Source organism: Somniosus microcephalus, chromosome 14 (genome assembly GCF_052327205.1).
Source record: "Somniosus microcephalus isolate GS21.2 chromosome 14, FLI_Smic_1.0, whole genome shotgun sequence".
NCBI lineage: Eukaryota > Metazoa > Chordata > Chondrichthyes > Squaliformes > Somniosidae > Somniosus > Somniosus microcephalus.
The window spans coordinates 79,758,940-79,784,028 of record NC_141000.1 but is presented as its reverse complement, the minus strand read 5'-3'; the positions used below and the strand labels follow the sequence as shown (position 1 = coordinate 79,784,028).

The 25,089-nt window shown below is 41.3% G+C and overlaps 2 protein-coding genes across 4 annotated transcripts in view; one reads left to right on the top strand and one right to left on the bottom strand.

Moving 5' to 3' along the window:
* The first annotated feature begins 782 nt into the window (after positions 1 to 782).
* LOC147107604 (signal-regulatory protein beta-1-like) lies at positions 783 to 5,900 on the top strand. The gene is given in 5 exon segments (XM_086007399.1): positions 783 to 831; positions 927 to 1,208; positions 1,211 to 1,258; positions 2,554 to 2,853; positions 5,803 to 5,900. Coding segments are annotated over 5 exon segments (777 nt in total).
* A 1,995-nt stretch (positions 5,901 to 7,895) lies between these two features.
* ttf2 (transcription termination factor, RNA polymerase II) overlaps positions 7,896 to 25,089 on the bottom strand; it is a 56,556-nt gene continuing 39,362 nt past the window's right edge. Inside the window, exons 17-23 of one of the 3 annotated variants that reach the window (XM_086006764.1) lie at positions 18,667 to 18,809; positions 17,886 to 18,056; positions 16,040 to 16,098; positions 13,418 to 13,571; positions 12,697 to 12,779; positions 11,512 to 11,586; positions 7,896 to 8,603 (exon numbers count right to left, since the gene is read on the bottom strand). In XM_086006764.1, coding sequence (XP_085862890.1) covers positions 8,459 to 8,603; positions 11,512 to 11,586; positions 12,697 to 12,779; positions 13,418 to 13,571; positions 16,040 to 16,098; positions 17,886 to 18,056; positions 18,667 to 18,809 — 830 coding nt within the window. In that variant the 3' untranslated portion in view covers positions 7,896 to 8,458. Of the gene's footprint in view, positions 8,604 to 11,511; positions 11,587 to 12,696; positions 12,780 to 13,417; positions 15,087 to 16,039; positions 16,099 to 17,885; positions 18,057 to 18,666; positions 18,810 to 25,089 lie in introns of those variants that run through there. The other 2 variants (XM_086006765.1, XM_086006766.1) reach the window with 2 other exon arrangements.

The window sequence follows — 25,089 nt, the reverse complement described above, 5'->3', positions numbered from 1 at the left end:
CTGATGCTCCTTTAGCAGGACCTCCTCCTTTTTCTTCCCTACGTCATTGATCATGACAACTAGATCTTCCCTCCCTTTCCACGTTCCTCTCCAGTTGCGTGGAGATATCTTTTACTCTTACATTAGGTAAGCAACACACCCTTCTGGATTCAGTTGCTACTGCAGTGGATGCTATCTATCCCAATTATTCAATCCCCTATGACTTCAACCTTTTTATTCTGCTTCTCATCCCCCACCCCGCCCACCCCCTTGGACTGCCTCCTGCTCCACAGAGCCCTGGTTACCATTCTGGCCATCCTCCCTGCAGGCTTCATCCTTATCCGAACACAACATCGGTCAGTAGCACATCACGCAGCTCAGGTGATCTCATAAACCAAATGAATATGTTTTCGGTGTTACCTGAATTGCCCGGCGAGTCCTATCAGATGGAATTTCTGTGGTTTACAGATGTATTTATTTTTTAATTTTTAAAGTAAGTTGTTGATGTCAGGGTCGGGTGATTGTACCACTCAGTATAAAATGACATGATACTGTATTACCAGGTTGAACTGCAATGATACAGGAGTTTGTTGCACTGCATGGTAGAGGGAAATACATTTCAATTGCACAGAAGGAATGAAGGGACTGCCACATATATTTAGTTGAACTATTCCATTCGGTCGGCAACCAGCAGCCGGTGTGATGTGACGCACTGTGCGCTACAACCGCAATAATCTCCCAGCGATCTTAATATTCTATAGAACAGCCAACAGGTCTAACCAACCGGTGCCTTCTTCAGCAATATGGCTCCATTTACAAACATTGTTCTCAAACTCTGGCTCCTTGTCTTAGGTAAGCATTCACTCTCACCCCGGTTGACAGTTATTCTAGTTGTAGTCAGATAATTTGAATGTCATGTTCCTACTTGTTGTGACTTTATGTCCCAGGGCCTGCTGTCGGTCTGAAAGTGATCCAGTCTCCTTTAGCTCTGTCCCTCCTGAGAGGACAGACAGTTCGGATCAACTGCACCGTGGTACCCGAAGAGGAGCGGCTGAATTCGGTGAGATATTATTGGTTTAGGACAAGAGACAATCCTGGTATCAGAGGCAACAAACCTAGGAATTTCCTCAATAACTCTCATGTGTCTGTATCTGAGGGCTCGCTTATCATCCGGGAGGTGACTGTGGACGATTCCGACACTTACCACTGCCTGGTTCTGAGAGAGGAGCCTGGCCCTGGAGAGAATTTACAGGAGAGGGAACAGAACTGAACATCCAAGGTAATTAGCAAGATAGCAAAATACTGCAGATGTTGGAAATCCGAAATAACAACAGAAAATGCTGGAAAAACTCAGCAGGTCAGGCAACATCCGTGGAGAGAAATTTGAGTGGACATTTCGGGTGGAACCCTTCTTCAAAACTGGAAAGAAAAGAAAATAGATGGAAGGCAGGGCTGCCATCGGACAAAAGAAGTGAAAGAAACAAAAGAGCTAGATATCGACTCAATATCGAGTTGAACAATTTCAGATCATAAGGCCCCTATTACACATTTTTTCTTGTAATTTTTCCACTCCTTTCCCCCCCCCCTTTCCTTTTGTTTCTCTCTCACACCTGGCAGCTATCTCTTGCCCTGCCAGTACACTTTACACCTAATCTCAGCCTATTACCATCTCGTCTAGCTTTTTTGTTTCTTTCACTTCTTTTGTCTGATCGCAGCCCTGCCTTCGATCTATTTTCTTTTCTTTCCAGTTTTGAAGAAGGGTTCGACCCTAAACGTCAACTCAAATTTCTCTCCACGGATGTTGCCTGACCTGCTGAGTTTTTCCAGCATTTTCTGTTGTTACATCCAAGGTAATTAGATGAACCAAAACTGAAATAGTTCAATGTATGGGGCAAAGGAATCAGAACTCGCTCCACACATATATCTAATCTGGGACTGACATGTTCTGTGTACTGGGGACTGGACTGAATACACCAGCGTTTAACTTTAATTCCACAATATCCATTAAGCAACAGGGACTTTCATACAGTTTAAAAAACACTTGGTTTGAAGAAAAACATCCAAAAGACAAAATTATAGAATGCTGATACTAATACTGGATAAATACTTTTAAAGGAAAAACACTGCAATGCTATGGAGAATGAACAGGGGAGCGGGACTAATTGGACAGCCCTTTCAAAGAGCCGGCACAGGCACGATCGGCCGAATGGCCTCCTTCTGTGCTGTCCGATTCTATACTAGCAGCGGGATATTATTTCTAGAACAAGCGAATTACAAATAGCGACACCGATTTTGTGAAATAAGCAGTCACTTCATTTCAATGTTCTTGATATTGGTCCAAGGAAAACAAAGCGAACGAAACTTATTGTAAAATCACGGGATATTATTCTGGCTCGTATTTCATTCGGGTACATGTTATATTTTATTATAGGTATCTTGTGATTTGTATATTGAGACATAATCTAATCAAATCATGTAATTTCCCATTTAGTATATATGCACAACTTTAATCTACAGTTGCTTTCTATAAGTTTGCTTTGATATAACTTGTGATTTTTTAAAATGTTTATTTAGCGAAACCTGAAGTCTATCTCTCTGCGGATCCCGAGAATGAAGTTGCTGGGATTCAGTCTCTGACTTGTGGGGCGGCGGGATTTTTCCCGAGAGCTCTGAACATTTCTTGGATTGTAGCGGGAGATGTCTCCTATCACATAGAACCGGACTCCCCGACAGTAAACAGTGACGGCACCTACAACCTGAGCTCCCGGCTGTGGATTACAGACACTCACTGGGACCCGGGAACCGCTGTCACCTGTCAGGTTCAGCACCTTACACTGGAAGGGTCAGTGAGGAAAAGTTTCAGTCCCAGCGGAGGTAAGTTGTTGACAAAGGGAATAAAGCTGCTCCCAGTTACTCCACATCCAACCATGGAATGTCAAAAGTTGTTTTATGCATAAATGGAAATGGCACAATAGTAAGTATTGGAGTCACGCAACACCAACAACGTGTATTCATATAGCGCCTTTAACATATAAAACTCCTGTGAAGCACCTTGGGATGTTTTACTAAGACAAAAACTCTGACACCAAGCCACATAAGGAGAAATGAGGGCAGGTGACCAGAAGCTTGGCTAAAGAGGTGGGTTTTAAGGATTGTCTTAAAGGAGGAAAGAGAGGTGGAGAGGTTTAGGCAGGGAATTCCAGAGCTTAGGGCCTAGGGAACAGAAGGCATGGTCACCGATGGTTGAGCAATTATAATCAGGGATGCTCAAGAGGGCAGAATTAGAGGAGCGCAGGTATCTCAGGGGGCTGGTGGAGATTACAGAGATAGGGAGGGGAAAGGCCATGGAGGGATTTGAAAACAAGGACAAAAATTTTGAAAATCGAGGCGTTGCTTAACTGGGAGCCAGTGTAGGTCAGTGAGCACAGGGGTGATGGATGAACGGGACTTGGTGCGAGTTAGAGCACGGGCAGCCAAGTTTTAGATGACCTCAAGTTTACGTAGGGTAGAATGTAGGAGGCCAGCCAGGAGTGCATTGGAATAGTCAAGTCTAGAGGTAACAAAGGCATGGATGACGCACAGACGGTAAAATTGATAAACACACTATTAGACATAAACAAGTTGTTGTGTGCTACAGTTCGATTCGAGGAAGGGCTACTGTCGTGAGAGTTGATCAGGTCGAGTTGTCTATACAATAATGGGGTCTGTAGGAAGGTAATAGGTTTTTAACGGTGATTCCCATTAGCGAGCGGATACTCAAGCTTTTTATGTAAAAGAGATACAAGTCAGTACAGACGACAAACTTGTTTAAAAAATCAGAAATGTACTGTGACTTTGTTAAGATGTATTTCAGGTCGACCTTCATCAGAAATATCTAGATAACATTTGCACTCCGAAGTATTTGACTAGATCTATGAAAAGATGAAATTGTATCGCTAAACACAGCATATTTGTGAAATGTCCCAAGTTTTACCATCTGAATTCTAAGTGTAGGGCTAGCGTTATTTTGATAAGCCATATGGGTGTAGTGTTTGATACATACTTCACTATGTATCAATATTAAAGTACAGCGTGGTGATACATGTGGAACAGGGCATTTTAAATGACCCCTAACGAGAGATAAACATACCGTTTGATGGACATTTTCTATTGCTTTGCTCTAATCATAAGTGAGAGCATTTAGAGTCAAAAATTATGTCCTAGTTTATTTACTTATTGTAGCCAGAAAAGAACGAATGACTCCAATCCGTGAGCACCGTCTTCCTTTGCATCGAACTGCTCTGAACCAATTGCATTCATAAAATATTACTGCTGTGCTTTACATATTCTGTAAAAAGGACAATTGTAACATTTCTAGTAAGATCAGTTCCAAGTAATACTTGCATAATATCCAATCAATGAAAACTCATCATAAAAGTCCTCCCAGGTAATAATTAATAAATAACTCAGTCGCCTGATATACTACCAGTGCTACATGCAAGTCTATTTAGAATACAACGTAAAATTACATTCTAATTTTAATCTAATTAAAATGTGAATATTAATGTAATAGTTTTTAGACACAAATGTTACTTAATTAAATTTAAGTTGAAAAACATCATTCTAAACATCATTTAGAGCTGGGGATTACAATTGTATTAATGGGTAACCATACAGACCCTTTATTTTTTTTTTAAGATTTAGGGCCCATGTACAAGGAGAACAACTGTTTCTCCATTTAAAGTCACAACTTTATCTGCACAGTGCTATTGGTATCTACAAACTCAAACAACACATTGACATATGCTGTTAATCTAAAAGACATAAATTACAAAGACAAAAATTATGAACTTTTCAAATGCCTGTTTCAGTATAATTAATGATGTGCAGTAATATGCTGAATCACAGGGTTTTGGTTAATACAGAATTGCCAGATTAATGTAATTTATAGTATAAAAATATAAATCTGTTTAAATGATTTTTTGAACCAATATTTTAAGTTTTTCCATCTTCCTATACCCGATTCTTAGGAGCTGTAAATCATATAGTCAGTCAGTCAGATTGGCTGGTTGATGATTGAGAGGCTGAAGACCTGCAAACTAGTGTCCTGTTCGATGTCTAATCGTCTCTGTTGGAGTGTGTCTCATTGAAACTATTTGACCATTTTTGATCTCTGTGAACAAAGGGAGATAAAAGCAGAGACAGAGACACTGGCAGTCGGTCAGGTTTTTAAACAGAAAGCTTCAAGAGCTTTCGCTGACAGAGTTTAGAAATGCTAGAGGACAATGAGAAGGCATTGTGTTTAAAAAGTCAGTAAGACAGCCTTTTGATGTGGGGAAGCATGGTGTTTTATTTTGTATTAATACGTGAGGATAAGTTGAATGATTTAATTAAGTGAATCAAAGCATATCTGTTGCTCTCCTTACTATTATCATAAAGCAGCTTTACGATTTGTATCTGGTCTTGTCTCACACCAAGTCCTTGTCTCACACCAAGTGTTTGCTTGATCGGCTTTAGGATTAAAGAAGCACCCATAAAAGAAATATCAAGTTCGGATCACGAACGGATACTATTGTTACATCCTGGGTTATGCTATTATACAAGTAGATATAGGGTAGCATGAGTCAACTCCATTAGGAGATGCTCAGATCACTTAGGGGAGAGACTGAAGCCACTGAAGGTATCTATGACAGACCTGAATTTGTTATTTTGATAAAATGTTAACCCAGTTAAAATGCCTCAGTTAAAAAATAAAGGAGCAAAATCATTTCTTAGGAGTGCATTAACAGGTTGTCAAGCTATTATAACAGAAGGGTGACCTCACCCTATGTACTCTATTTACAGATGGCCGTTCCGTCCCAGTAATCATACGCTACCTCATCTTCTTTGTTGGAATGAGTTTGTTACTGATGGCAGTGATCTGTGTTCAAATTCCTATGTAAATGGTAAGTAGTAAAATTATTTAGCATGTTTTTGTGTAATAAACATTTGCATGATTCTAATATGTCCCATTTCATTTCTCAAAAGCTCTTGTGCCATTGCAGCTCCTGTCCTTCTGGAAGGTAGAGCTTTGGGAGATTTGAATAAATAATGACATGAATGGACTTTTTGTTACTAGTTCCTGTTTGGATGCTAATTGTTTATAATGATTATTTCCTTACTTTATAAAAATTGTATATGCTTTAGGCTTCCCTTTGCAATCCATTAAATAATAGAGCTATTCCAATAGGTTTATTTAGAATCTGTATACACTGCAAACAGATTAAATAATTTTTGTCTGTAAACACCGATAACTGTCAACCTGCAGGAAATGCACGTATTATGGAATCAATAAAATGGAGAACATCTCAACAGGTTACATAATACCAGCTATTAGAGCAAATCTTTCAGCAACTAATTCAACCTATTACCCGATGCTGAAACCATGTTTTTAAACTGGGATCCTACAAGCTCATTGGTTCTCTCTAGTTGTTGACTTATGTTTATTTTGCTGTATACAAATAAAAATCTTTTCTACCATGACAGCATCTGTTTCCTTTAGGTAGCTGATACCTTTTTTGTAAGTCAGGACTGATGGTCCTGTGGAGTGTTTGCAAGATTTGCCAAACAGAACAGTTTGAAAAGCACTAGTTTAAACAAATGAAAGACTTTCAACAGTTGGAATTTCTCTGGATTATACCTGAATATTGAATTTTAAGGTTTTATCACAGTTATAAACTAGAGATTTAAAAAAAATATATACCTGTCCGTTTCATTCCCTGTAGCCAAAGGCAATGAAGCACAATGACTCATTTCATTTTTAAATAGATTATAAATCAAGCTCCCATTACTCACATGAAGGTCCACAGAATGGAGGTTGGATCAAATCACAATTATTTTTAATTAATGTTACATTTTGGCAATTGCTTGTATGCTTATATGATGAAAGAGGGCTAGTTCTGTGGATTAGAACACTTTTCCTTATTTTAGCTACCTATGTCACCCTGAAACATTCCCAGATGTAAAATAAACTTCCCTCTGCTTTGCTCCAACAATGTGCCTTGAACCTAGCTTCACCAGCTATCCAACAAGACTGAAAATGTAGTGTTATTTTGTGCTGAATGTTTGATGGTTTGGGGCAATGCACCCACAATCACTAGCCATTGTGTCAAGTCTGCCTAAGCTCATTTCACAAAGAGTCCTTACATCAGCAAAGGGGATTTCCATTGCAATCTGAGCTGGATTCAAACTCGCACCTCAGGGACATTGCATTAACCCATTGTATTGTAGGACAGGGTGTACCTGTAGGTTTTAGTAAACATGATTAAGAACTGTAATATGTGAAATTGTATGTTAAAAGCCTATATAAAATGGCGAATGGCTGAGAGAAAAGCAGGATGGGAAATTATGTCAACCCGACTGAAATTGCAGTGTTTTCAATTACTGAAGTAATGGAATGTAGGACTAAGGTTATGGAGACTGGTGGGGACGAGGAATTCAGTAATATTATGCTTAAAGAGATAAGAACCAGAGAGAGAGATAGGAATTGGAGACATCCCTCCTTGGTACAGCTATAGGATGGACAGACTGTTTAGACAACATCTTGAGAAATGGTCTGTGAAAAGTGAACATCTAAAGATAAGAGCACTTTGTTTTGTGTAGAGAAAAACCTAGTGGGATCAAAAAGATCATAAGAGGGCTAACGAGGGAAGCGGGACATTTACCAGGTGTCAGAGGGTTAATTACTGCCACGTAGGCAAAATGAGAGGAAAAAAAGGTTTTGAACATCGAAAGCAGCGCACCGCGTAACCAGAGATTGATTGGAGCTTCAGTCAACAGAACACAGCAAGAACCCACGGAAGCGAGCTTCAGTCAACAGAACACAGCAAGACACATCAGGAGACTTGTGCCCCAAACCAGATCACAAAATCTGTTCCAAAGTATTCCGCAGAAAGGAGTCAAAATAATTTACTTTAATGATGAATTTTCTTTCTTACATTCAGTTTATAAAGAAATGACAAGTGGCAAGTTAAGAAAGCAACGATCTGACCTAACTAAAATCATATTTACTTTGATAAAGTAAATCTTCATTTTCATTGGGAGTTGTTTTCCTACCTCTGCTAAAAATTAAGAAGCCTCTTGTTTTTAAAAAAAACTCCCTTTTTGCCAGACTTTAAGATCCAAACAAATTATTTCAGTTCCTTACCTCGGTCATATTTTCCCCAATCATGTAGACAATATCTGGCTTCAGCCTGGGCTGAAGCAGCTGTGTATTTCATTCTTGAAACAGAAACTCACACACCAAATATATAAATGACCTATGAACTTATAAAGTTTTTGTAAGCCATCATAATTACACACTAACAACAACAACATCCATATGATGTTTGATGTAAATGTTTAGGACATCCGGAAGGTCGAACTGGCCCCCTTTCTATAGTTTAAGGACACACGGAGCCTCTCGACTGAGATTTGTTGGAATGTTCGACAATTAGATTTCAGGACTTTTTTCCTTCGAGACTCACACACCAAACAGAATTCGAAGATCAGCCAGTGTAAGCTTGGTAAATGATCCTCCAGTTCCTGATAGCACCTTCTTTGCTAGTTCCTTTTTCTTCTCCTGAAGTTCAAAGATTTTGTCCTCAACAGTTCCCTCACAAACAAACCTGGAGGGAAAAGCAATTTTCCTTAGTAAAGCAATACATTTGTTTAAAAAAAAATCACTATTTCTGATTGCAGCATAACATTTTATAGTGAAATTTAATTTGCCATAAAATTTCACTGCATTAGGCATTTTGACAGCAATGTATTATTCACGATTTGTTGAGATGGAGAAAGCAACAAGTTCTAACTTCAGCTGCAACAAAGTCAGATCCATCTGAAACTGGTGTAAATTGATAGTGATTCAAGGACACTCTGACCCAGATAGAATGCTGTATTTTCAGGGATGCAGATTATGAGCCTAACCTGAAACACTGTCCTTTTCAACAAGGCCTGGGACCCTGATGTTGACAGCTTTCTGTATATGAACTCAAATTAACAAGTGGAGGGAGTGAATGTTTAAGGTGGTGAATGGGGTGCCAATCAAGCAGGCTGCTTTGTCCTGGATGGTGTTGAGCTTCTTGAGTGTTGTTGGAGCTGCACTCATCCAGGCAAGTGGAGAGTATTCCATCACATTCCTTACTTGTGCCTTGTAGATGGTGGAAAGGCTTTGGGGAGTCAGGAGGTGAGACACTCGCCGCAGAATACCCAGCCTCTGACCTGCTCTTGTGGCCACTGTATTTATGCGACTGGTCCAGTTAAGTTTCTGGTCAATTGTGACCCTCCAGGATGTTGATGGTGGGGGATTCAGCGAGGGTAATGCCGTTGAATGTCAAGGGGCGGTGGTTAGACTCTCGATTGTTGGAGATAGTCATTACCTGGCACTTGTGTGACGCAAATGCCACTTCTCAGCCCAAGCCTGAATGTTGTCCAGGTCTTGTTGCATGCGTGCATAGACTGCTTCATTATCTGAGGAGGTTCGTTAGACATGACCTACCCTTTACAAATTCATGTTGGCTCTCTCTAATCAGTTCAGATTTCTCCAAGTGCTCAGTCACTTGGTCCTTAATTATAGATTCCAATAACTTCCCCACAACTGATGTTAGTAGGTCTATAATTTCCTGGTTTCTCTCTCACACCTTTCTTAAATAATAGAGTTACATTTGCAATTTTCCAATCTAAAGGGGCAATTCCTGAATCGAGAGCACTTTGGAAGATTATGGTTAAAGCATCTGCAATTTCCTCACCTACTTCCTTTAAAACCCTGGGGTGGAAACCATCAGGTCCTGGGGATTTGTCACTCTTTAGCGCCATTATTTTTTCTAATACTGTTTTCTTGTTTACTTTAACTTTAGTGAGTTCCATCCTTGATTCATTATTAATTTCCCTGGAATGTCAGGTATATTATCCTCTTTCTCTACTGTGAATAATGACACAAAGTAATTATTTAACAAGTCTGCCATTTCCTTATTTTCATTTGCAATATTACCCGCATCTGTTTTTGAAGGGTCCACATTACTCTTGACTACCCTTTTTCTTCTAATTGCAAAATCTTTGTGCTAATCTTGCTATCCCTCGCAAGTTTCTTTTAGTATTGATTTTTGTTACTCTTACTATCTTTTTATGTTTTCCTTTCCTGTTCTTTACATCTCTCCCAGTCTCCAGGATGTACACTATTCTTTGCACTTTTGTATGTTCTTTCCTTTAGTCTTATGTTATCTCTCACCTCTTTTGTCAGCCATGGCTGGTTTATTTGGTAAAGTAGAGCTCTTCCCCCCTTATATATTGGTCCTGTATTAAGATAAAATTCTTTTTTGAACTCCTCCCACTGTTCATCTGTAGTTTTACCCACTAACAGTTTTGACCAGTTTGCTGTCGTCAGTCTCTGTCTCATCCCGTTAAAGTTAGCCTTACCAAAATCCAGATCTTAACTGCATTACGTTTCTCCTTTTCAAACCTAACATCAATCATATTACAGGAAACTTTGGTTTATCCGGAGGTTAATGTCCGGAATGCTCGATCCACCGGCAAAATTCAGGAGTCGGTTCAGTAAGTTTTTTTTCTTTTCGTTGCTTTTTTTTTCCACTAGTCAGGCTCTGCAAGGTCTAGCTAAAGCTGTTGCTTAGCTACAGAGACGCTTGCAAACTACGGCCGACTGTTTAGAAGCTGTTGCTAAGCAACAGGGTTTGTTGCTAGATACGGAGCTCAAAAGCTTCCGTATGTTTTAACATTAGCGCTGGTTTGTCTGGCAGTTTTGATGGGACGGCAACAGCTTGGTCCCGTCGGTGCCGGATATCACAAAGTTTCCTGTATGATCAAGGTTAGATAAATGTTCCCTTACCATTAGATTAACTAAGCCTGGCTCATTACTAAAGCTAGTATGGCCAGCCCTCTTGTTGGTTCTAGAACATATTGCACCAGAAAATAATCTTGAATGTACTCAAAAGAAAATCACTACCTTTCTGACTTGAGCTACTCTGCTCTTCCTAATCTATATGAAAATTAAAGTCTCCCATTAAAACAACTCTGCTTTTATTGTAACTGGAGTATCAAACTGAATTCTCAAGGTTCCTGCTGTCCTTACTGCTGCCATTCTCCCTCTCAGTTGTTCTTCATCCCACACCTGATTTATCGGGCGGTTACTCTCCTCCCATTACTCTAAATTTAAAGTGAATATAATAAGAAGTATATATGCAGGTTTTAAAGTTTAAATTCTAAGCAGTAAATGTAGAAGCAGTAGCAGCTCAGGTAAACTGCGGAGAAATTGCTTCAAGGAGAAAGTTTAGAAGTGTGGAGTAGTCATGGTGTGTCTCCTCTTGATTTGTGAAGCAGCTTGCCATATACAATAGGACAGATTCATGAACCAACAGGTGGTTCATTCAAATGCATTGCAGCTGTAAGTTTGAACATAATTAATATTGAATTTCATTTTCAAATGCATCAATGTTATGCAAAATTAAAAATAATGATTTTCATTTATCCTTCCCATTTATTTCCACTCCTTCAGAAAGGGAATATAGGATCTCTAGTTACCTGTGCACAGTGACATTCTTGCGCTGTCCTACCCGGTAAATTCGATCAGATGCCTGCTCCTCCAGTGCTGGGTTCCTGAAAACACAATTGGGTGCATTCATGAATTTGGCCGGTTACAGAAGGAAATTTAATGAAGGAATTCAATAATCACTATATTTTGTTGACTCCATTAATTTTAATATCATATCAGTTTTAGATTTATCAAGACTTTATTTTTTTCAAAAAACTAGCAAATTTGTGAACTCCTCCTGCAAACATCATGCAGGTGCTACCACAAGACACATAAAATGCAACGGGGTTTGGACAAAATGATGCATAAAACACATTAGCAGCATGCACCATTCCATTAGTGTTGGTTTCATAAATAATCCATATTATCAAGACATTAAAAGTTATATAAATTGGTGACTTGGTTATGCAAATAAGATTATCTGAATTTGGTTAATTAGAGCTAGCCTGGTCTGAAATGGTAGGACACAGGTCCCTGGCTGACAACTCCCCGGCCGACAACTCCCCAATCTCAGTTGAGCTTTGAGAATGGGAAGCAGGAGAGGGAGGGGGAGCAGGCACTAATCAGAGATGGCTTCACTACCAACAGTGAGGGAAAAACATTTAAAATAAATCCAAGAGAGTCAACAAAGGGTTCTTTTGTGATTGGAGCAGCATTGGTTGAGGCCTGGAACTAGGTTACTTATCTGCCTTCATACCCAGGTATGTGAAACAAGTGGACTAGGAGTAAAGAGAAGAATCTAGAGAGGGGAAATTAATTGCACAAATGAAATAAAAAAGGAAAATTTTCTCAATAATTCAAGAACCGAATGGTTACTATGAAGGAGGGAAAAATTCAGCTCCTCAAGTCCCATCTTTAAAAAGCAGATGTTAAAGAAATGCATTAATCGATGATGCTAATGAGATTGAAGTGAGACATGCAATTACTTGGTCACTTACATGCAATAACTTCTGTAAATTATGCCATTATTGCCAGCTACAAATTTGAAGTGATGTGGTATTAATAGGAATGAATACATTGAGAATTAAAATGTTTGAAATCAGGTAGTTGTTTATAAGCAACAGTGTAAAACTATCCACATGCAAATTCCAGCAAGGAATAGGTGTCTTTCCTTCCAATATCACATTTTAATATAGTCTGTAACTATCTGCATTACTGCTGATCCTTAATCTTACCAGTGCATATCTAACAGGAAGAGGTGGTTGCCTCCAATGAGATTCAAACCCACACCCCCAGCACACAGAGAGACCAACATGACCTGTGAGAAGAGAGAAAGCATTTAGAAAGGAAGCATGCCCAAGATAATCAAGTCTTAGAAACTACACATTACTGATACCACACAGTTTTAAATAAAGGACCCCCGTATTTAAATAAACTGTGCATACACAGTGATTTAACCAAGTAGATTTGACTATATCAGTAGATCTCCCAACATGTCATCAGACTGAACTTATTACATTTTTAGTAATGGGCCCCATTGTTGAAATTCCTGATATATAAAACACCGCATGCAAACTACTATAGAATTTTTTTTTGCCCAATTTTCTTTCCACCTCTCAAAGATGGTGATTCATGCTGGGGTTTGGTCCTACGGGTACCAGCAGCGTTTTAAATACCTCATCCAAACATCCATTCTTCATATGCAAGGTTAGACTGCAAGTGTTAGAAGGCTATTTTCCGAGGGGTAAGGGGACGGTGTACGTACCAAAGTTAAGTCCAGCCTAACCTCACTCAAAGTTCACAACTCTAAGGTACTAGAGGGATGCCAACAACTGTACCTGATCACCCATTAGCACCTTCAGGGAAGATAATTGGCAATAAAACAAAGCTCCCTTCGTATTCTGGATCTGTGGTTCCTTTCCCACAAGAAAACCCAAAAGAGCAGCTAGCGGGTACCTGAGGTCCTTTAGGGTCAGTGTTAAATTCCTCCACCAAATCCATACGATGTTTAGGAGTCACAGAGCCGTCCAGAGTAACATAGGTCAGGCCGATTTGATCCAAGTGGCCTGCTACCACACGCAGCATGCTGGTCCACTGAGAAATTATGACACTGAGAGAAATGACCAACAATAGTTACATGCAACAAAACGGTAAATACAGCCTCAACATTTGATTTGTTTGTGTGTTAAGAAACTACTGAAAGTGGGAAAGTAAGACAGGGCACAAAATAATGCGGAAGAGTTACATACACTGAGGTCTAATTCAGATACTGATTCCACCACAATCAAATTGGCAAACATGGAAAACATTGGCGAGCGAATTTGAATGAGAAAAGAGCATTTTATATAGCACCTTTCATGACCTCAGGATGTCCTAAAGCACTTTACAGCCAATGAATTACCTTTGATTATAGTCACTCCTGTAATGTAGGCAAACACAACAAGTCAATATGCTATGATGAGTAGTGCATCCCCATAACTCACAAAGTCTATTCACCATTTACAAAGCTCAAGCCAGGAATATGATAAACTTGCCTGTATGGGTGTGGCAACAACAGCAAGATACTCGACACTATCCAGGTTAAAGCAGTTCGCTTGATTGCTGCCCCTTATTGCTGGACTCAAAATCCACCCCGTTCACTACCAGCACAATATGGCTGCAGTATGTATAATCCACAGGATGCATTGCAACAACTCATCAAGGTTACTTCAACAGCACCTCCTGTCATTGAGAAGGACAGGAACTCAGAGATGATGGAAACACCATCATCTTCAAGTTCCCTTCCAACTGATACACCATCCTGACTTGGACTTGTATCATTGCTCCTAAATCTTCACTCAATATCAATATCCTGGCACCACTGCCACAAGGATTGCAGCAGTTTCAGGAGAAGTCCCACCACCACCTTCTCAGGAAAAATAGGGATGAGCAATAATGTGGCCTTTCTAGCACCATCCAAATCTCCCAAACACATTTTAAAAGGTGCCCCTGCTGCTAGGATCAGCTGGCACTGGTGAAAGTGAGGAGCTTTTGAGCCCGAGGACGGCTGAAAGTTTGAGTAGCAATTACTGCAGCTGGGAATTATGTTTTAGTGATTTTTTTCCCCCGCTTTGAGCCTTGGACTTGCTCCTGACTGACTGCAAGACCACCATGATATTTTGCCTTCCTCTCCCTCCACAGGAGGAGGAGCGAGAGAGGATGGAGGAAAGGAGAGTGAGGCAGCAATTAAGGAGGCAGAACCCCACAAGATATTACCCCCCCCACCCCCCCAAAGGATATACATGCAACACAGGGCCTGCAAAGACCTTAGAGAGAGTATGTGTATTGATGCATGTCACCAGAGGCAATAGGAAAGCTGCATAAAGGACCTGCAGGCATGGTCATCTGCCCTGACAGCTGTTTGTGGCTAGGAATGTCACAACCGCGCTCAACAGGCCGGCACGGGTGAATGTGTGTAACATTGGCTATGCATATGTCAAGTGACTGATGCGCTTTTTTGCAGAGCTTGACCATCACATCCTCTCCATCATTATTATCCCCCTCAGGATAATCATCCTCACAGTCCACAAGGATGATTTCCCTTCTTTTCTGTTCTTCATCATCAGTCCCTATTGCTGCATTGGATCTATAGGAAACAGGAGTACAAGCTAAGAATGGATAAGCATAACTCTCTTGGGTTTAAAGAGACAGAAAAGTGTAGAAGGCTGCGCTTAAAGAGTGTGCTGCTACAAAAGGAAGAAAAGTGAGAGCAGCCAGTGTGTTGCCTTGCCTGCCCTCGTCAGGCCATTGAATTTATTGCAGCACTGATCTGCAGCTCTGGGGGAAAGAGAGTTGGCCTCTCTCCACATGACAAGACAACATTTGTTTCCTCCCATTGAGACTCAGCAGTTTCTCTATTCTTTGCTGAAGAGGAGGGTTTGAAGGTCCATCTCAATGACATTGTGTGCCCTTCTTTTGTTCCTTTTTGGCAGTCTTTGCCTCTAGTGGAGACATTACTGAAAAGTGGGAAAAATTCACACCGTGTAGGTGTACACCCACTAATCTGTGCCAACACTGTTCTACTGACCTCACCATCTGACAGAGCTAGAGCAGAGTGCAACCCCAGCAGCTCCATGACATGCTTCTTGTAGACGGCGAGCTTCTCGATGTCAGGGTGCCCCTTGTATTTCCCTGCCCCATCCAATGTAGCTACCTTACAATGAGCTCAGGGAGCCAAGCACTTCCCTACTTACCTGCGACTCCCTTGGCCTGCTGTTACAATCTTTAACTAGACATGCCTTTTTAAAAGCTGCACTCTAATTTCCCAAAATCCCCAGCATAGTTGGGGATTTTACACAAGAACCACCAGTAGATATTCAAAAGAGCTGACCCTGCATTTTATAGCAATTCAGCTCTGCAGAACACTGATGGGCATTAGTCTCTACTTAATAATGCAAATTACAGTGCGCTATTTCAGGTCCTCTATGTTCAGTACTGTTTCCACAGTCATAGTGCTTTATAGAAAAATACAAAGATACACAGATTTCCCATCATCTAATAATTGATTTCCTGAAAAATGAAACCTTCTTGGAAATGTACCTTTTCTGTGGTTCCGGGCTACTTCTTATTGCTTTTAGTTCCTCTAACAGTGCAGAGATCTGGTAACAAAAGGAACAGATTGTGAAGAGAGATGTAAAACATATTATTCCACCAATAAATTTGTGGTCCATAGTTGGCAACTTCAACAAGTCATTCATTATTTTATGGACTGAAATAATTTATAAACTATGTATCCTATAAAGGATTTATGTTTGAGCTTACAACAAGCACAGAATAAATTGTTCCTTATTTAATATCTGTATTAAATTCTAGCAATGGTTTCTGTTCCCACCCCAGCACCGTTACCTCCAGGGGTATCGCTGGCCCCCTCTTCTTTCTCGTGTACATGCTGCTCCTTGGTGCCATCACCTGCAGACATGGGTCATCTTTCACACAATTGCTGCTAAAACCCAGCTTGACTTCTCCCACCACCTCTCGACTGCACCACTGCCTCTGCTTGTCCAGCATTCACTCTTGGATGAGCCAAAATTTCCTCTAGCTAAAAACTGGCACCCACCACTAACTCCATAGCCTTGCCACGGACTCTCTCCCCCTCCCTGACCACCATCACAGGCTGAACCAGACTGCAACCTCAGCAATGTGTTCGACCCCGAGCTGAGTTTCTAGTGCCACCTTCTCTCCATCACGAAGACCACTTACTCCCACCTCTAACAGCAGCCATCTCCATCCCAACCCCAGCTCCTCTTTCGCCTAATCCCTCATACATGCCCGTGTCACCTCCAGACTCAATTACCCCAATGATCTCCTGGCCAGCCTCCCATCCTCTACCCTTCAGCTCACCCTAAACCCTGGTGCCTGTATCCTGTCCCACAGGAAATCTCATGAGCCTACCACCATCCTCACTGATCTACATTGGCTCCTGGTCGCCCAATACCTCAAATTTAAAATTCTTATCCTATCCTTGCATTTAAATCCCTCCATGGCCTCACCCTTCTCTATCAGTGTAACCTTCTTCAGCCTTACAATTCCACATTCCTCTGACTCCAAGCTCTTGTACACCTCCCCCCCCCCACCCTTCATCCTACCACTGGCAACTGTTCATTCAGTTGCCTGGGTGCCATTTCTGCCTCGCCACCTCCTTCAAGGCCCTCCTTAAAGCCCACCTTTTTGACCAAGATTTTGGTCACTTCTCCTGATCTCTCCTTTGGCTCAGAGTCTATTTTTGCTTACACCTTGGAATGTTATTCTACATTAAAGCAGTATAAAAATAGAAGTTGCTGTGTAATTATTCCCTTGCAATCTTTTGCAAAGTTATTCAAACTTCAACAGTGTTTACCCACCATTTAAATCTCAATTTAGAGATTGATCTAATCATACATAATAAAAGTAAATGGTATATAAATTTAAAATGGTCCACATGAATACTAGAGGATTGCTTACGTAATGTTGGGTGGATTCAAGGACTCGCATTATTTGAAGAGCAGTGAGTAATCCCAGTATCTTGACTGGCATCCCTTCCTCAACCAACACGATCAAAAAACAGATTATCTGGTCATTCATCTCATTTTGAGGAATACTGCTGTGGACACATAGGCTGCCACGGTCCTCTGTATAACAGTGATTGCACTTCAAGAGCAGTTCACTGAATGTGAGGCACTTTGGGACACCGAGATTGTGATGACTCAACAACAACAACTTATACTCGTACGGTGCCATTAACGTAGAAAATATCCCAAAACGTTTCATAGAAGCGCAATCAAAGATGAAAGGTCTTTCTTTTGTTCATGAACACAGCAAAATCTTTATAAAAATTGTAAATTTTACTCAAATTCCATTTGGAATGAAATAATTTCACAATTTAATGCTCTGAAATATCCGAACATACCTTAGTGCTCTTCCTGGTGTTTTCAAACAGGTTTGCTTTGAAGCTGGTACCATTCAGGGTAACGGTTGACTTGGCATCAGAGGTTGTGACCTCTGACAATGATAATGTATTCAGCTGCTCCTCCAGCGAGAGGGTGATGCCCTCAGATTCCATCTCTGTTTGACAGAGAGCCTATAATTCAAGACAAATGTCATTTAAAAAATAGTAACATAGCCAAAATAAATTGGTCGACGCAGTTGCAGATTTCTTTCCTGGAAGAGACAAGCTAGATGGACTGAATGGCCTCCACCATCTGTACTTGTTTTTGTGATCTTTTCTCTCCTGCTAAGCAAACCTGAATGTTGGCAGAAAATAGCCAGTTTTAATTCCCTGCTCTCTGGCAGTACTGATGGGAAAAGGATCATCTTTTAACCATCCTAATGCCACCATAAAAAGGATGTTCATTGGATCAATGCAGTCTGGACTCCCGTCTTCAGCCGTGTGTTACATAAAGGAAGATCCAATTACCGCATGGGACAATATTCATATCTTCCACTAGAACGCTCCAAGCAAGGGACAAAGCTGATGTCTCCCACGAAGTAAAGCCTAAACTTTATTAAGATTCCTCCATTTGCACCCCGGTCACAAAGTTGCAAACTTCAATTTATTTTTTGCAGTCTAACCTCAGAAATGTTTGTTCTGTGAATATTTGTAATTTTAAAAAGGTGACATTTTTTCATTTGCACATTCTTTTGTATTTTATGTGGTCCTCAATGTACATAGGGGGACAATCATTTCTTACCGTCTTCAGCAGAGAGAGGTGACAGCAGCACTGCCGAAGCCTGAGCAGCAAGGTTAAGATGTGGACAGTGCTTGAAGTGTGAGAAGCCTTCTGGGAAGAGGAAGGACCACCATTGACAGACTCAATACCAAACTCTCGAGCTACTGAATGAAAGCAGAGAAAACAAACTGCAAAATATGTCAACATTTTTTTAAATAAAAGATTGAATATTATATACACAATAGGATTTCTACAATGGCATATATGCAAAACTTTAAAATCATGAAGTACCTTAAAATAAACTACAGAATAAATTTGGAATTTAAGTAACTAAAGACACACATTGGGGGAAATTTTAACCTAAAAAAGAGGGTGGGTCGGGGGTAGTTAAAGTGTTAAAAATTGGAATCCCAAACTGAACACAACTCCAACCTGGGGAGGGGGGCAGCCAATCTGCTGCCAGGAGCAGGTCGTCTATTTGGGAACTCAACATCCAGGGGTATTCGATATTCAGGAAAGGTAGGCAAAAAGGAAAGGGAGGTGGGGTAGCATTACTGGTTAAAGAAGGGATTAACACAATTGTAATGAAGGATATTAGCTCTGATGATGTGGAATCTGTATGGGTAGAATTGAGAAATACTAAGGGGAAAAAAACGTTAGTGGGGGTGGTATATAGACCTCCAAACAGTAAGGCGGAGGTTGGGGATGGCATTAAAAGGGAAATTAAAGAAGCGTGCAATAAGGGCACAGCAGTCATCATGGGTGACTTTAATCTACATATAGATTGGGCCAATCAAATTAGTAACAATACTGTGGAGGAGGAATTCCTGGAGTGTTTACGGGATGATTTCCTGGAGCAATATGTCGAGGAACCAACCGGAGATCGGGCCATCTTAGACTGGGAATTATGTAACGAGAAAGGATTAATTGGCAATCTTGTTGTACGAGGCCCCTTGGGTCGGAGCGATCATAATATGATCAAATTCTTCATTAAGATGGAGAATGAAGTAGTTGACTCAGAGACTAGGGTCCTCAATTTAAATAAAGGAAACTACGATGGTCTGAGGAGCGAGTTGGGTCGGATTGATTGGGGAATGGCATTCAAAGAGTTGATGGTGGATAGGCAATGGCAAACATTCAAAGACCGAATGGATGAGCTACAGAATTTGTTCATCCCAGTTTGGCATAAAAATAAAACAAAAAAGGTGACTCAACCGTGGCTAACAAGGGAAATTAGGGATAGCATAAGATCCAAGGAGAGGACATATAAATTGGCCAGAAAAAGCAATAATCCTGAGGATTGGGAGCAGTTTAGGATTCAACAAAGGAGGACAAAGGGATTAATTAAGAAAGGGAAAATAGAATATGAGAGTAAGCTTGCAGGGAACATAAAAACTGACTGTAAAAGCTTCTATAGATATGTGAAGAGAAAAAGATTGGTGAAGTCAAGCGTAGGTCCCTTGCAGTCAGAATCAGGGGAATTTATAATGGGGAACAAAGAAATGGCAGACCAACTAAATACATATTTTGGTTCTGTCTTCACAAAGGGGGACACAAAAAACCTCCCAGAGATGCCGGGGAACATAGGGTCTGATGAAAGGGTGGAACTGAAAGAAATCAGTATTTGTAGGGAAATGGTGTTAGGAAAATTGATGGGACTGAAGGCCGATAAATCCCCAGGGCCTGATAATCTACATCCAAGGGTACTTAAGGAAGTGGCCCTAGAAATAGTAGATGCATTGCTGGTCATCTTCCAGAACTCGATAGACTCTGGAACAGTACCCATGGATTGGAGGGTAGCTAATGTTACCCCACTATTCAAAAAAGGTGGCAGAGAAAAAGCGGGGAATTATAGACCGGTAAGCCTGACATCGGTAGTGGGGAAAATGCTAGAGTCCATTATAAAAGATGTAATAGCAGAGCACTTGGAAAGCAGTGACAGGATCGGACAAAGTCAACATGGATTTACAAAAGGTAAATCATGCTTGACTAATCTACTGGAATTTTTTGAGGATGTAACTGGTAAAATAGATGAGGGAGAACCAGTGGATGGGGTGTATTTGGACTTTCAGAAGGCTTTCGATAAGGTCCCGCATAAGAGATTAGCGTGCAAAATTAAGGCACATGGGATTGGGGACAAGGTACTGACTTGGATAGAGAACTGGTTGGCGGACAGAAAGCAGAGTTGGAATAAACGGGTCGTTTTCCGAGTGGCAGGCAGTGACTAGTGGGGTACCGCAAGGATTGGTCCTAGGACCCCAGCTGTTCACAATATATATTAATGATCTGGACGAGGGAATTGGATGTAATATCTCCAAATTTGCAGACGACACAAAGCTAGGTGGGAGGGTATGCTGTGAGGAGGATGTCGTGAAACTCCAGTACGATTTGGACAGGTTGGGTGATTGGGCAGAAACATGGCAAATGCACTATAATGTGGATAAATGTGAGGTTATCCACTTTGGTGGCAAAAACAGGAAGGCAGATTATTTGAATGGCAATAGATTGGGAGAAGGGGAAGTGCAAAGAGACCTGGGTGTTCTTGTGCACCAGTCGCTGAAGGTAAGCATGCAGGTGCAGCAGGCGGTTAAGAAGGCAAATGGTATGTTGGCCTTCGTAGCAAGAGGGTTCGAGTACAGGAACAAGGATGTTTTGTTACAGTTGTACAGGGCCTTGGTGAGACCGCACCTTGAATATTGTGCGCAGTTTTGGTCGCCTTACCTGAGGAAGGACGTTCTTGCCATGGAAGGAGTGCAGCGAAGATTCACCAGGCTGATACCTGGGATGGCAGGAATGACGTATGAGGAGAGATTGTGTCGATTGGGCTTATACTCACTGGAGTTTAGAAGATTGAGAGGGGATCTCATCGAAACCTATAAAATTCTGTCAGGCCTGGACAGACTAGATGCAGGAAGGATGTTTCTGATGGCCGGGGAGTCCAGAACCAGGGGTCATAGTCTAAGGATAAGGGGTAAGCCATTTAGGACTCAAATGAGGAGGAATTTCTTCACCCAGAGAGTGGTGAACCTGTGGAATTCTCTGCCACGGAGGGCGGTGGAGGCCAGTTCATTAAATATATTCAAGAAAGAGTTGGATATATTTCTTAAAGCTAAAGGGATCAAGGGATATGGGGCCGAATGGCCTGCTCCTGCTCCTATCTTCTATGTTTCTATATTATATTGAACCTGGAAGCCTCTGCTTTAACCTCCATTTTAAATTTAACTTTAGCTGGTCGAGTTTTGCACAACTTGTCAAACCCGCCAGCTAATGCAAGGCAACGACTGCTGTATTCAGGAGATAAGTGCCTTTACACTTAGCTCCTGAATCCAGGGTCTCTGCCTAACCCACCCCATGATCGGAGACCTTCCCTGCCCCCATGAGGACTCCCCCCCACCACCCTCCCCGAACCAGGCCTCTAATCACTCCATGAGTCCTGCTGCACCCCGCGCTCCTTTGCCCCACCCCAGGCTCTCCAGCTGGCTGCAGGTGGGAAACAGCGGCTTCCCATTCAAATCAGACCCTGCCGTTAAATTCAGCAGGGCCTGCGGGAAACCCGTTCTCCAGGGTTTCTCCACTGCCTCGGAGCCCCCGCACCCCCAACCCGCCTTCCCCATTAAAATTCAGCCCATTGTTTGTTGCACACATTACACCGTGAACATTCGGCAAAAGGGATAAAGAAAGCAACAAAAGATTTTTTAAAAATTAAGTTAAGCTTGAAGGTTCAAAATAAACATCTCGAATGAAGTAATACTGATCCTAGCTCAGCTTAATAATGGCTGAACAAAGTCAGATCCACGAGGTCTTCTGAGAAGGTCTTTTCTGACAGACCGTGCATGGTATGTCTTTCCAGCAGGCTGTATTCTTAATAAAGAACATCTACATTATAAAGCAGTGGTGTAGTAGTTCACCACACTTGTTTCACCTCTGGGACTTGGGACCTGAATCTACCTGACTGACTGACATTTCTTCTTTTTGCAAGCTGAAAGGGCCCCATGTGAAAAAAGGATGGGCAGTCTTAACTCAGTTTCCAGAAGTCAGAGGTCTAAAGTACAAAACTGCTTGTAATTTGGCACAAATTGATAGTGTCACTCAGTATCCATAACAAAAATGGCTAGCGTTGAAAGCAGAAAAAAATTACTGTGGCACAAATAAGGGTTTGATTTTCTTAAAGTGGTGCTAAAGTAGCAATATTAGGCAGAGTAATTTGATCTTTAGTATATGGTGCCCTAAACCTGGCCTAGCAGAAATGGATGCTAACAATAGTTGACGAGTAGTAAATATTTTATTACCCAATAATGACATCCAAAAACGTAAGTAAAATCTTTCAAAGTGGATGATCAGTCACATGACTACTTCTACATGCACTTCTTAAAAGAGCATACAAGTTAAAATCAAAATTGTTTCTAAATAGATTTTTATAATTTCTCACCCATCCAAAACACATCAAAAGCTAAACTTAGACACAGTTCCATGGAAACAAAATTTTACTACAGTAATAAAGGCCTTTTCCTCAACACAATCTAATGAAAAGGTATACAGGACATAATTTCAAAGTTTGCAGATGACACAAAACTCGGAAATGTAGTAAACAGTGAGGAGGATAGAAACAGACTTCGGGAAGACATACAGACTGGTGAAATGGGCAAACAGAAGGCAGATGCAATTTTAACGCAGAGACGTGTGAAGTGATGCATTTTGGTGGGAAGAATGAGAGGCAATAGAAACTAAATGGTATAATTTTAAAGGGGGTGCAGGGACAGAGAGATTGGGGGTGTACGTACACAAGTCTTTGAAGTTGGCAGGACAAGTTGAGAAGGCAGTTGAAAAAGCACATGGGATCCATGGCTTTATAAATGGAGGCAGAGAGTACAACCTTTATAAATCACTGGTTAGGGCACAGCTGGAGTATTGTGTCCAATTCTGTGCACCACACTTTAGGAAGAATGCCAAGGCCTTGGAGAGGGTGCAGAGAGAGAATGGTACCAGGGTTGAGGGACTTAAGTTACATGGAGAGACTAGAGAAGCTGGGATTGTTCTCCTTAGAGCAGAAAAGGTTAAGGAGAGTTTTAATAAGGTATTCAAAATCATGAAGGGTTTTGATAGAGTAAATAAGGAGAAATAGTTTCCAGAGGCAGAAGGGTCTGTAACCAGAAGACAGATTTAAGGTAATTGGCAAAAGAACCAGAGGCGAGATGCAGAGAATTATTTTTACACAGAAAGTTGTTATGATCTGGAATGCATTGCCTGAATGGGTGGTGGAAACAGATTCAATAATAACTTTATAAAGGGAATTTCATAAATACTTGAAAACTATGCAGGGCTATGGGGAAAGAGCAGGAGAGAAGGACTAATTGGATAACTCTTTCAAAAAGCTGGCACAGGCAAGATGGCCTAAATAGCCTCCTTCTGTGCTGTATCATTCTATGATTCTGTGACAAGGTGAAATAAAAAGAACGTGCCAGAAATATACAGCAAAGTCTAGTGTCTGCAAAGGGAAAAGTTAAGCTAATTTTCATGTGCAGATCCTTAGGGCTCGATTTTAATAGCCCTGAGGAGGCGGGTTGGCAGCGAAAATCGGAAAAAATGGCTTCAGACACCCAACCCGCCTCCACGCGATTTGTGTGTCAGGTCAGCTGCTCCTAAACTGACCCAACTGGAACCAGTGGGACAGGTAGTTAAGGCAGTTAACAGCCTGTTAACTGCCTTGCTAATCCAATTTTGATAGTGGTTTCCCATTTTCGTACTTCTGGCTCCTGTTTCCCATCTTGTCAGAAACACGCCAGGTTCAAGGAGACGAGTTTCTCGAGGACATGATTTGTAGTCATTGGTGCAGAACTTTAAAAACGCTCCTGTAACATGGCTGACATTCAAATGCAACAACTTTGTTGTAGGTATGGGATAAGATTTTGCAAATCTGCTGACCTTGTGACTGTTCAAGCTGACAGCCATCTGCAGTGTGACCTGATTGGAATAATTTCAGGCCACTTTGAGTGTGCGCTTGCAAGCTTCTTACCTCAACTGAAATCTATAGTAACGGGATGGGAACCATTTACATCCTCTCATCCTGGTCGTCAGATTCGGAGGAAGAGCAGCCGCGGCAGCACCACAACAGCAGCACCAGCACCAGGAGCGCCAACCTCCTCCTCACCCACCTGATACTGCACTGGACACAGGACATCAGTCCCTGATAAAATTGCTGGCCGGGAGGCCAGCGATGGCATCACCATGGCCAGATTTTTTTCACTTGATGCTGTAAACCCTGTCACATGATGCGTCAGGTTGACACCATCCCACACCAGCACTGTGAAGCATCCCTTTAATGTCCAAGCCATTCCATGCACACACATCACTATATCAGGAGGTTGGGGAGGGGGGGGGGGTGGAGTTATGACTTAGCAATCACTGGAAATCAGTAAGGCACTTCTCAATGTGGGCTCAGATCTG